The 12,162-nt window shown below is 60.9% G+C and overlaps 1 protein-coding gene across 1 annotated transcript in view; it reads left to right on the forward strand.

Moving 5' to 3' along the window:
• ABHD12 (abhydrolase domain containing 12, lysophospholipase) overlaps nucleotides 1-12,162 on the forward strand; it is a 70,386-nt gene that overhangs the window by 57,236 nt on the left and 988 nt on the right. The window contains exons 4-12 of the mRNA XM_032461689.1: nucleotides 1,423-1,542; nucleotides 3,981-4,011; nucleotides 5,461-5,506; nucleotides 7,460-7,589; nucleotides 8,529-8,566; nucleotides 8,943-9,022; nucleotides 9,800-9,882; nucleotides 10,543-10,621; nucleotides 11,547-11,674. Coding sequence (XP_032317580.1) covers nucleotides 1,423-1,542; nucleotides 3,981-4,011; nucleotides 5,461-5,506; nucleotides 7,460-7,589; nucleotides 8,529-8,566; nucleotides 8,943-9,022; nucleotides 9,800-9,882; nucleotides 10,543-10,621; nucleotides 11,547-11,674 — 735 coding nt within the window. The remainder of the gene's footprint in view (nucleotides 1-1,422; nucleotides 1,543-3,980; nucleotides 4,012-5,460; nucleotides 5,507-7,459; nucleotides 7,590-8,528; nucleotides 8,567-8,942; nucleotides 9,023-9,799; nucleotides 9,883-10,542; nucleotides 10,622-11,546; nucleotides 11,675-12,162) is intronic.

The following is a 12,162-nucleotide window of genomic DNA, read 5'->3' on the forward strand; positions in this document are numbered from 1 at the left end:
ACTATTTTTCTGTGGACAGGGCTCTCCTGTGGCGTCTTCTCTCTCTCTCCCCTAGAATAGCTCTGAATCGCTGCCTTTGTCTCAGCAGAGCCGTGAGAAGGTTCTGGGTGAAGTGCTCGGGTGGTGTCCCCGTGCGGGCGTCCTGGGTGACGGCCCTGCAGGGAGGGGAGGTTCTGGTTCTCAGTGCTGAGACCAGGGTTGCCTCTGGTCGTTTCTGACTTGACTTAGTGGAGCATTTACAGCCAGGATCTTTTGGGCCACTGTGCATTTCCATCTTCAGTCAGAACCCTGTGTCTGGCTCAGGCATGTCAGGGGAATTGTCTGCCCTTGTGCTGGGGGTGGGCTTGCACTTTGAAGACACAGGCCCAGCGGGCCTTCTCCCGTGATCAGAGCGGGGCGGGTGTCTGTGGGCGGTTACCTGGGAACGGGGTTGGTGGTGACCACGTGAGACTCTCTCTGCCGCTGCTGTGATGGTGGTGGGGACCTTTGGGTGGCAGCAGCTCCCTCACCGGCCCCTCACAGGTCCTCCCTCAGCAGAGGAGCTGGGGAGAGCTGGCAGCTCCTTCCCAGCATGGCAGCAGGAAGAGAGCCCAGGGATGGGCCCACAGCCGCCTGGGCACTGCCTGGGCCTTTATCAGGAGCTCCAGGTTTCAAGTAGGCTGACCTCTGGGACTCACCAGCTCCCCGCACCTTGAAATGTGCCTTCTGTGTCGTAGGTTTGTAATGGTTGGAGGGTGATAATTGCAGTGGTCAGAACCACCCACGATTTGATTCTCTGAGCCAGGTCAGAGAGAAGCTGTTAGAAATGAGCTGCTGACACTTAGACCTAGAAGAGAAGAAATTGGCTATGTAATATTTGTAAGTCTTCCGTTGAATGAAGTTGAGATTTTACAGAGCACCCTTCCTGAATCAGACCCTGCCCAGTTAACAGTGACTTTGCTGTGTCCTGAGTTAGCATTAACCAGAGCACCCTCTGCAGGAGGGTTTGGCCAGCTAGACCAAGTGTCCGTGTGCCTGGCCAGGCGTGGAGGAGTCTGGGCTGCCGTGTGGGCCTGGGGTCCCCCTGCAGAGGTGGGTCAGCACCAGGCCGGCTTCGGGCGGTTCTGCTGGCTGCACCCACGAAGACCAGCGTCGCTGAGTCGGTGCGCCCGGCAGCATCGTGCTGCCTCCAAGGTGTCATGATTTAAATGGGAAGTTTGATGGGGCGTAGTGTTGCTCAGCCTGTGCCCGTGAAGTGCCCAGTGCTGCTTGGACCCGGCCAGACAGGGTCTGACCGCTCAGGGCCTCCCGTTGACACCCCTGGTCGCTGCTGCACATGCAGCGTCCGTGGCTGGGGGGCGGGGGAGGGGTCGGTGAGTCAGCTCTGCTCCTCCCGCCCGCCATCGCCCTGCCGGACGTGTGCTCCCTCTGCTCCTGCTTCAGGCACACCGTCCCCGCGCTCTGGTGGAAAAACGCCCAAGGGAAGGACCAGCTGTGGTACGAGGAAGCCTTGGCCTCCAGCCACCCCATCATCCTGTACCTGCACGGGAACGCGGGCACCAGGTGAGGAGGAGACGTGTCCTGCCTCGGGGCTTTCCGTGGTGAGGGGCCCCAGCGCCTGGGCTATGGGCAGCCTGAGAGCTCGGGGCGGCGGAGTCCCTCTGGGTCTGGGGGAGGTTGACACCAAGCCATGTTCCCACAGCCCCAGAGCGCAGCAGCGCTGAGTGCAGTAGGGCCTGGGCCCCTCCCTTGCTTCAGAGCCACCGGCTGAGCAGCTGTGGGCGGCTGTGTCCAGAAACCCCTGATCTGAAGCTCCCCCTGGGGTGGGGTGGAGGCGGCTGCGTCTGTCGGAGGGTCCCAGAGCCTGAGCCAGAGCAGGTGTCCTCCTTCCTGGTTTAGGAGCAAGGCTTCTCAGTGGGCAGGCGGTGCAGTCTGTCATCCTGGTCTGAGGAACACTTCCTCACTGGCAGGCGTCCCCTACTGGACGGGGAGGCACACTCCTGGGGGGGTGCTGAGGGCGACATCAAAGGAGGGATGGCCAAAGGCTGGGGGACCCACGCAGAGAGACCCCAGCTGAGCATGCAGGGACAGGCTTGTCCTCGGAGGCCGCCCTGCCGTGCTATCAGGCCAGCGTGTGTCCAGCCGGAGCTTGCAACACCAGACCTGCCTCTGGGCTGTGGAGGAGGCACCCGTGTCTCTGCAGATGAAGCCCTCGCCCAGTTACCCCAGATGCTCTTCAGGGGGGTTTAACGGGCGTCCTTTGGACTAGCGGGGACTGGAGCCCATCCTTGTTTAAAGAAGGCTCCCTCCAGCCCACATGGTTGGCTTTGTTGAGAGTCTGCAGGGGAGCTGGTGGGGTGAGAGAAGAGGCATTTTCTGAACAAGCGTCGCCTGAAACCCCAGAGAGCGTCCCTGTTGCTGCTGCTTCCTTGGGTTGTGCGAGAGCTAGCGAGGAGGTGGGCACCGCAGGGCTGGGCTGCGGGCAGTCACTTCACAGGCAGCAAGGAGGACGACGCCAGCCTCTCTGGAGGGAAAGCAGGCCACGGCCGGTGTCTGGACAGGGCTGCGCAGAGGACGTGGCAGGACGTCCCAGGAAGCCGGGACCGTGAGGACATCCTGGGCCGAGAGAGCAGAGCGCTGAGCTCTGACTCAGACACACTTGGCAGCCTGCTCTCCTTGGTCCGGGATGAGCTGTGGCGGGTTTCTCTTTCTGCTTTTCAAAGAGCAGGTGGCTCCAAACATCTCCTGGAGCCTCCTTCTGTAAATGAGGGAAGTTTGGAGTTCCCTGTGAGCAGTGCCAGTCGCATGGTGACAAAGTGCCCGTAACTGCAGGATGGCAGGGTCGTGTGACTTGAGGGTTTGCTGCCCCTTCCCAAGCTCCGCAGACTGCCTAGGGCAGGCGCCGGGCAGGACAGCGGCAGCCCTGGCTCCCCGAGGCCCAGACCCCTAGGCTGCCCCCAACACTGTGTCACACTCTGAATCCCTCCTCTTGCTAAGGCTCAGTTTTGGGGAAGTTTAAGAAACAGCCACAACGACCTCTTACAGAGACAACAGAGTGTTTCACTATTTCCTTCTGGTCTTGAGACTCGGTCGTTTGAATGTTTGTTTGTGGGTTTTACTGGCTTTGCTCCTCCATCTTGTTCTTGCCTCCCCCAGGGACACGCCTTCCCCGAGCACACATTCCTGAAATGGCCAGGCGCTCATTATAAAAAAGACAAAGAGCTGGGAAGTCTGGTGAGGGTGAGCCTGCCCACCACATGCTTCCCCCGTTCCCTCTCCCAAGGCAGCCCTGTCCCCGCTTTGGTGTCTGTCCTCGGTTCAGCTGGGCAACCTCTGGGCAGAAAGAGGAGGAAGAGGTGCAGGGGTGACGTCGTGTCACTGTGGCACCCACTGCAGCGCGTGTCTGCTGGGCAGGGGCTGGCAGGGCCACAGTAGCCGTGGGATCGTGGTGGCACCTTCACCAGCATTCCACCCACGGGCACGTATGTGGAAGGACTTTGGGTGGGGCTGCTGCAGCTCAGAACCTCACTTTGCAGCAGGTGGGTCAGGGCCGAAGTGACCACGAAGTGAGGAGTGTGAGTGGCCGAGAGGACAGTTCTGAGCCGGCCGCGGCTCCTTAGGTGGAAAGGTTGAGGCAGCAGGTGCCTGTGGCCCGTCCCCCTGGTGTGTGGGCCGGCAAGGAAGTGGTCCTGGACACTGGGGAGCTGAAGGCCCTCATGTCTTCTGGAGATTGTACAGTAGGTCTGCATTGCCAGGTCAAAACAAAAGTGAGGTGATAATTAAACATCCCGTGGAGCCCAGACTGTCCCTTGCTTGGCACCGCATGGTAGAGGCAAGCTAGGAGCCACATAGGTGCCCTGAGGAGGAGGTCACCCATCCACCACCCTCCCTGTGCAAGGCTGGGGACCGAGCACAAAAGGCCAGGTGCCCCAGGGCTGGCCCTGGGCCTCCTTCGCGGGAAGGTGCACTAACGCTGTTCTTGTCTCCTTGCCCTGACCTAGGGGAGGCGACCACCGCGTGGAGCTGTACAAGGTAGGTGAGGGTGGCACACGGGTTAGGATGGACAGAGCGGTGCTCACACAGTGGACAGGTGGTCGGAGCAGGTCCCACGGGCTGTGTGGCCCGCACGGCTTGTGCTGCAGAGAGCACTGCTTGCCTGCTGTTTCCCGGATGTCCCTTCCAGGGGGTGTGAGCAGAAGAGGGATCCCCCTGATAACTCTGGGAGCTGATCATTGCTGATCTTCCAGCTGCCTTTTACGGACGTCTCACTGTGGAGTGCTTCCCGTGTGGCTGCCTTTGGGGATGGTTTCCAAGATGGGAATGAATGGACTTTGTCGATCACATGCCAGATGTTGGCAGAGTACACAAAAGTCGTTTGAAATTGTTTGTGTAGCTGGGTCATGCATGTACAAGAGTCCCAGAGGACCGAGGGGCCAGGGAGCCACCCTTTCCTTGGGGTTGGGCTCGGAATTCTGCCCACACAGAGGTTTCTCGTGTCCACCAGGTGCAGGTTGCAGTTGAAACAGATGCCAGGCCAACGTAGTGGAAGCACCAGCAGGTGTCTGGGCGTGGGGGCTCCTGGGGGGAACAGACTGTCCCCTCTGTGTGGTTGTCATCACCGGCCGTGTGGTCCTGAAGCTGACGTGGGCCGTGGCTCCGCGTCCAGGGCCATCACGCCCATCACATGCAGGCAGAGGGGACAAGGCAGACGTACGGGGACTTGTGTACCCTGTGGACACTGCTCTCCACCCTGCACCCCGTGGTTGGCTCTGGGCTGTTGGAGGGCTTATTCCTGTAGTGAACTGGCTCCAAGCAGGGAAGGGGAGTGACCGAAAAGCTGCCCTCCCATCTAGTCTCTCCTAGAAAGGTTTGCACTGGGAGCAGAGGGTGTGGCCCTGTGGGGCTGGGGGCTGGCAGGAAGTGTGGCCTGGGCCAACTCTCTTCCGGAGGGACAGGAGCATACCTCCAGTCACTGGTCACAGTGGGTGCAGCTTCCACGTGGCTCTGGGCACACCCTCCAAGGGCCTGGGCGGGGGCTGTGGGTAGTGATCTCATGAAAACAGGCCCGTAATCCTGAGAGATCTTTTAAAAATGAGAAAAATCCAGTGAAATCTGAGCAATGCTGGGTTGCAGTCAGGGTCCCCAGATGTGGTCTCCACGCCGTGGGGTCCCTCCTCCTGGGTCGCTGGGTGGTCAGAGTCCCTGGCAGCACTGTGACAGCCTCAACCTGCCAGGCCCTCGGAAGGCAGGGGTGCCGTTCCAGGGCCATGGGAGCGTGGGGAGGCCTCCCTACACGTTCTTTGTGGCCTGTAGCAGCTGCTGACATCTGGGTGCTGAGAGGCCCCATCAGGGCGGGGCAGCGAGGTGGCGTCTTCATGACGTTCCCACAGACCAGTTTTCAGGGTGGGTGTAGGTGGAGCTGCGCTGCCCTCCATCCAAGGTGCTCGGCTTTGTTGCCCAGATGTTTGTTTTCACTTTCAGGTGCTGAGTTCCCTTGGTTACCACGTGGTCACCTTTGACTACAGAGGTGAGGGTTCTGTGGATGGTCACCTAGCGGGCCCCTCCCTTCCCCCAGGCGGGCAGGCCTCACTGCCGTGACTGGTGGCATCTCTGAGCGCACTGAGGTGATGGAGGGTCCAGGTAGTCTACTGTGTGTCCCATGCGTGTCCTCCCCCGCAGGGAGGCACTGGCATCTGGAACCCAGCACGTATTCTCTGTTGGCTGCATTTTAAACGTAAAAAACGCTCTGTTTTCTTCCTTGGACTCAGACTTCCCCACAGCTGGACATCAGGCAGGCTTGGTGCTCAGCAGAGCGCGTCTTGTTGAAGTAGATAGACCCCTCTTCCCACCCCTCAGGATTTCTTCTTTCTTGCCTGCTCCCCACCCCCCCAGGCAGCTCAGGAACCTGCAGTTTGATGTGTGAGGGAAAGGCTTGTGTCGACAGGGAGCAGTGGGGGGAAAGCGTGTGCCTCTGGGCCAGCTCACCTGCGGGGAGGGAGGGTCAGCATCCTCAGACCCAGGAGCCAGTTGTCACCTGGATGTGGGCGTTGTGGCGGCTTCCTCTTGCTGCGGCCACAAATCACTGCACAGGTGATATTTGAAACGGCGCAGATGTATGACATTGAGGCTCTGGAGGTCAGAAGCTCAGATCTTCGGCTGCTGGGATAAGTGGAGTGTGGGCAAAGGTTCCAGGGAGAGTCTGGCTCGTTGCCTCTCTGAGCCCCTCGAGGCCGCCCCTCTTCCTCACTGGGCTCCCTGAGCCCACGTCACTCTGACCCCGACCTCCGTTCCCCTCCCGCCTGCCAGTGAAGGCCCTGTGACAACTTGGGGCCCAAGCTGATCGGGATCGTCGCCCAACATGTGTCCGCTGGCTTGCGGCCTTTCCTCTGCACCCTTCACTGCCCTGCCATGGAAGGTGATAGTCCCAGGTCTCAGACCAGGACGTGGACACCCTTGGGGCCATCATTCTGCAGACTGTAGGGCAGGGGTCGTTCTATGGAAGCGTGTCCATCAGGAGGAAAGTGCTGGGTTAGAAAAACTGAAGCAAGGCTTCTCCCTTCCTCCTGCTGCTGCTGTTAGACCCGTGAGGTAGTGAGGGGCGGCCCTCTTCCTCGTTCGCCTCCCTGTGCTCCTGACGAGAGGTACAATCCCGTCTGGCACTAGTTCTTTTCAGCTCCTGTTGGGTCTCTGCATTTTTAAGCTGTGTAAAAGCCGGGAGTTCTGCTGTGGCTCCCTGTGCCTGTGCCTGTCTCTCTGTCCTCGTCTCCCCGTGTCCCTGCCCCCCACCAGAGCCCCGAGCCCTCATGTCCCTTGCATGGCTCCTTCTGTAACCAGGGTCTGGGCCACCCTGGGCAGGTGGCCTGTTGTGCTGCTGCCTCTGGGTTTTGCTTCTGCAGCAGGACCTGCTCTTCCTGAGCATGTGGTGCTTTTCAGGTCACTTGACGACTCACTGCTGAGCTGCTGGAAATGACAGTCACACTTTGCCTGGAGCCTGAAGGGAAGGGCCCTCGGGGAGGTCATGGCTCAGGGGCATTCCTCTGTTACACAAACAGGATGCTAGAGCCCCTTCCTTTCTGGGTCAGGGTTGCCTTGAGCCCGGAACCTGCCCATCTGGGAGCCTCCTGACTCCACACCTATCCACTGCCGGGCCACAGCCGGGCCACAGAGTCAGGGCTGGGCGCTCACTGACCAAGCCTGTCAGTGCATCGTGGGGTGGCCTCCAGCAAGGCTCAGGTGTCGCACAGATGGACGCCTCTTCAGTGCCATGGGGTCTGCGTGTCTGACCACCCCGGCTGCTCATCAAGACTCAGCCAAGGGCTGCTGGTGGCCGTTTGGGGTCAGAGGTTGTGAGGGGCTGAGGAGGAGGGAGAGCGCGAGCCGGCTTGGCCGCTGGCCGGGCCCGCCCATGGTGGGCGGGGGGCGTGCTGCTCCAGGGCTTCCGCAGGCTGTGCCTGACGTGCCCCTGCTGCCGCATTCCCAGGTTGGGGCGACTCGGTCGGAACGCCGTCGGAGCGGGGCATGACGTACGACGCACTCCATGTTTTTGACTGGATCAAAGCGCGGAGTGGAGACAACCCCGTGTACATTTGGGGCCATTCCCTCGGCACTGGGTAAGAGTGCCCAGCGTGGGCTTTGTGGGAGCAGGTCTCCTTGGGGCGACTTTCCAGGCCAGGTCTTCGAGGGGCCCCAGTGGCCTCTGGGTCCTGTGAAGCCCACAGAGACCACGAGGGGGCTGGGGTGCTCCAGCTCCTCTGCAGGGAGAACTCGGACTCGCTCCAGTGGGACTGTGCCTGTGGAGGTGGGTCCCAGCAGAACGAGGTCCCTCCGTCTGCCCATGCCCCGCAAGCCCAGGAGCCGGGGCCCTGGTCCTGTGTGTGGCGTCATCACCAAACGTGGGGAGGTGGCAGTGGTGGTTCTGTCCTCCACCTGCTGAGACAGGAGGCCCCTCAGGGTCCACTTGGGCCTCTTTAGTGGCCTCTGCGAGTGTGAGGCTCGTGTTCCTAGAGGGAGCCGAGGCCTCCGGCACTGCCCTCTTCCCTTGCCTTCCTTTGGGCGTGGTGGCTGCAGCTGAGCGGGGCCTGCAGGCCAGGCAGTGCCTGGGACGGGTCCTGCCCGCCCACCCTCGCAGGGAGAGAGAGCCCTGGGCAGAGGGGAGCAGGCCTCCGGCCCTGACTACCTGCATGGGCCCCGCCAGCTGTGGTCCTGGGATGGCAGGAGCCCCCAGACTTGGGAGCTCCAAGTGCTGCCACTTCCAGGAATGCCTTCCCCTGGCTGATGGGGTGGCCCTGGGCCCTCCCATCCTCCTGCCTGTCCCCGCATCACCCACACTGACCAGGTGTGAGCCCCTGAGGGAGGCTGCCCAGGCGAGGTGCAGGGCGCCCCTCGGGACTGGAGGTGGGCCTCCTGGCATCCTTGTTGGAGGGTTGGCTGATGGCAGGGGCACCTGTGTTCCCCCTGCCCAAACCCCTCCTGTCACTTTTGAGTAGAACAGTCTCATCTGAGACAATTTTTGTCATGATTCACCCGAACTTCTTTTTCTTTGTCCCCAGAGTGGCAACAAACCTGGTGCGGCGCCTCTGTGAGCGAGGTAGGGGCGTGAGCTCACCATCAGGTCGCGGGGCGGGCTCGGTGCTGGCCGTTGGCTGTGCTCCCGGCCTTGCCGGGGTCCTGTGAGGTGGGCGGTAGCGGACGAGCAGCAGTGAGACTGGGGGGCCTGGGCAGACCCTCGCGGGCCTCCCCGCGGGCCCCACAAGTTCTCTGCAGCCGGCGGAGCCTCACCACGGGCCGGGCTCTGGGCAGGCAGCCTCAGCAGACAGGGCTCCCAGTGTCCCTTCGTGGCCGCCTCCCACACGCCACCCACGGGAGGGCCGGAGTGGGGGCTGGGCAGGAGGAGGGGCCAAGGGGTGTGTCTCCCCAAGGCTTCTCGCCCGCCTGCCAGCTCGCCGTTTGTTTTATTTGTCTAGAGACACCTCCAGATGCCCTCATACTGGAGTCTCCGTTCACTAATATCCGCGAAGAAGCGAAGAGCCATCCGTTCTCAGTGGCGAGTACAGATCTTATTAAAAGTGGATTTATTTTTGTAGTGAAAATAATTGCGATGAACCATAAAGATGACTATTTGTAAATATGTAGAATAAATAAGTAAGAATATCGTAAGAGTTATTAGTTGAATATCCATGTGGACACAAATTTTATTAGAAGTTATTTCTCATTCAGTTCCGGGCACTGGCCTGACCACAGAGCTGCCCGGGAAGCTTACCACTTTGTGCCAGGTTGTCTGAGGGTGGCTGGGCGCCCAGGAGGCCCTGCATCCCCGGCAGTGGGGCTGGTGGGCAGCCCGCTCTCGGTCCAGGGAAGCCCCGCTGGGGATTCCGTGCTTTCGGGCCCGGACCGGCCAGAACGGAGGCCTCGGAGCTTCTTGGGCTTCTCTGTCCCGTCTCTTCCTCCCCTTCTGCGTGGCGCCGCCCGCCCCACCTTGCGCTGTCCTCTGTTGGGTCTTGTGTCTTTGCTGTTGCTCTTCTCCCCCGTCGTGTGGACCCCATCTTCTTGGGGGTGGCGGCCTGCTGGGTATGGGAAGCCTGGTCTCAGAGTGGATCCTGGCAGCGGGTCTGAGGTGCGGAAGCTCCGTCTGTGGGCAGCCCCCTCTGCAGCCAGTCTGGGGACCTCTTGAGTGGGGAGTCTGAGGTGGGTGGCAGGGAGGGCAGGGGTACCCAGCACAGCTCGGGGGGTCCCACAGGTCAGCCGGCTCAGAAGCAGGTGGACCTTGGGCACTTGGCCTCGTGCGGTTTTAATCGACGCCCTATCTCCCTGTCGCTTCCAGATATACCGACACTTCCCTGGGTTTGACTGGTTCTTCCTTGACCCCATCACAAGCAGCGGGATTCAGTTTGCGAATGATGAGAAGTGAGTACCGGGAGGAGAGTTTAGAGAAACCAGAATCCCGGGAGAGTGGGATCTGAACACGGGGGCTCGTCTCTGACGGGGCAGGGCGGAGGGGTCAGGACGTGGGAAGACTACAGAGTTGAAGAAACACGGAAACAACAGGTTTTGGGGGTCCATAAAGCTGTTTTATTTGAAAATTGTCAAAGCCAGAACTCCTGAACCGGTATTAAAACAGTAATAGTAACTTATTCAAAAAGTAACTGCCTCGGCCACCTGATTTGTGTCTGGCTCTGGGAAGATGTTATGAAGTTTAGTGTTAAAAATCATTAGCTAAACCGCAAGTTACGTGCTGTGTTTAAAGACTCTTTCTTTGAACAGCATTCACATTCTGTTGACATTATCTTTGTGATAGTTTTTGTTTTACGGATTTTAATTCTTTAAAAAAAAAAATCCTTATCTGACTGTTCAGCTAACATTTAATAATCTACATTTTAAAATAATACGAAAAACGAAGTATTATTTCCCCTCAGTTATGTGCTTTGGTTCTAAAAACAGAAGTAGAACTAAAATTTGAGCAAACGTTATGAGCCAAACCCCTGCTTGCCTGTAAATGTTACCGGATTCCCTCTAAGAACGACGGCCTCTCCTGGGGCCCTGGTCCAGCGTGTCTCCCTCCCGCAGCGTGAAGCACATCTCCTGCTCCCTGCTCATCCTGCACGCAGAGGACGACCCCGTGGTGCCCTTCCAGCTCGGCAGGAAGGTGGGTGTCGGTTGGACTCGCGTCCAGCCCAGGCTGGGCCAGGCGGATGAGGAGGAGGGTTCTGCGGCCGGCAGGCCCATGAGGAAGAGCGGGGCAGGGGCAGGGCTGGTGCCACTGCCACAGGAAACGGGGGCGGAAAGCGGGCACCTGCCTCTGGGTCCCCTGCAGGGGCCCTCCCCACAGAGACTCACTGCGGGGACTCAGCCAGGAGGGCTTGCCAGGTCCTGGCTGGAGGGAGGGGGCCTCAATGGCCGGGACCCCCATGGGTGTAATTGGCACAGAACCTGTCACCTGTTCCCTGACCTTGGCCCTGGACTGACATTGGAGGGTGCGTCATTGTCCTGGGGCCCCTGCGTCTGCTTTGTCTTTGCTGCCAGGAAGCAGGATTGGATCTGGGGGTGGGGGTGGGGTAGGGCACTGTCTGCCCTGGTAGCCACCTGGGGCAGGGTCTGCTGGGAGGGAGCCCAGGCCACCTCAGCACAGGCCTGAGACAGCGGGGCTGGGTGGAGGGCTGAGGTGGCCAGATGCAGAGCCGGCTGTGGACTGGCCTTGACCCAGGGCACACGGTCTGCCCAGCCCCAGGTACTGAGCCATCAGGGCCGCTCCGGGCACTCAGGCCACCACCCCATCCTGTAGCAAGTACCTTTCTGGGGTGCTGAGGTCCCCTGAGGAAGGGCAGCCTCCTTGGGAGACAGGCCTGAAGACAGAGAGAGTCTTGAGTGGGGGCTCGAGGGGCTGAACTCCTGCCAGCACCACCCTCTGCCGACCCTGCTGTGGGCGAGGCTGCCTGCAGGGTGGCTGCACTGTCCGAGGGGCGCTCGGGCCGCTCTTTGGAGGTGGTGGCCATTGGCTGGTCTCTACTGCAGGGGAGGCTGGCAGGCGGGTCACCCACAGGCCCGGTGCTGACTCGCTGACCCTCCCCCAGCTCTACAGCATCGCTGCCCCGTCCCGCAGCTTCCGGGACTTCAAGGTTCAGTTCATCCCCTTCCACGCGGACCTCGGCTACAGGCACAAGTACATCTACAAGAGCCCCGAGCTGCCCCGGATCCTGAGGTAGGCGCTCTCTTCCTGCCAGGGATGCCGTCCTGCGTGGCAGCGGCTCAGGGGCTGTGTGGGGCTGTGGGGCTACAGCCGCAAAAGCCGTCTCGGGGCCCGGTCACAGTGAGGGGTTGGGGGTGTCCACCCTCCTGGGCTGTCCCCATGGTGCTGGCTGTGCAGTGCAGGCGCCACACAGGGGTGCGTCCACAACACAGCCTCCTTCCCTTCCCACACCCCTGCCAGGTCAGTGCGCCTGCATGCGGGGCAGACAGGGCACACGGGCCCAGCCTGGCTCCGCAGAAGCCTGTTTGTCCCCCGCTGCTTCTGGCAGGGAGCCTGTGCTCCCGCTGTGCTGGGCTGGCCGGGACCCTGGCCAAGGCTGGGCTGCAGCCCCGGGCACAGACCTGAGCACGAGGGTGGGCCACTGGCAAAGGGCAGGGCTGCGTGGACCAGGCCCTGCCCGGCCCCCCGTTGGAGGCACGGGATTGGGCCTTGGCCGGGTC

Source organism: Camelus ferus, chromosome 19 (assembly GCF_009834535.1).
Source record: "Camelus ferus isolate YT-003-E chromosome 19, BCGSAC_Cfer_1.0, whole genome shotgun sequence".
Classification (NCBI taxonomy): domain Eukaryota; kingdom Metazoa; phylum Chordata; class Mammalia; order Artiodactyla; family Camelidae; genus Camelus; species Camelus ferus.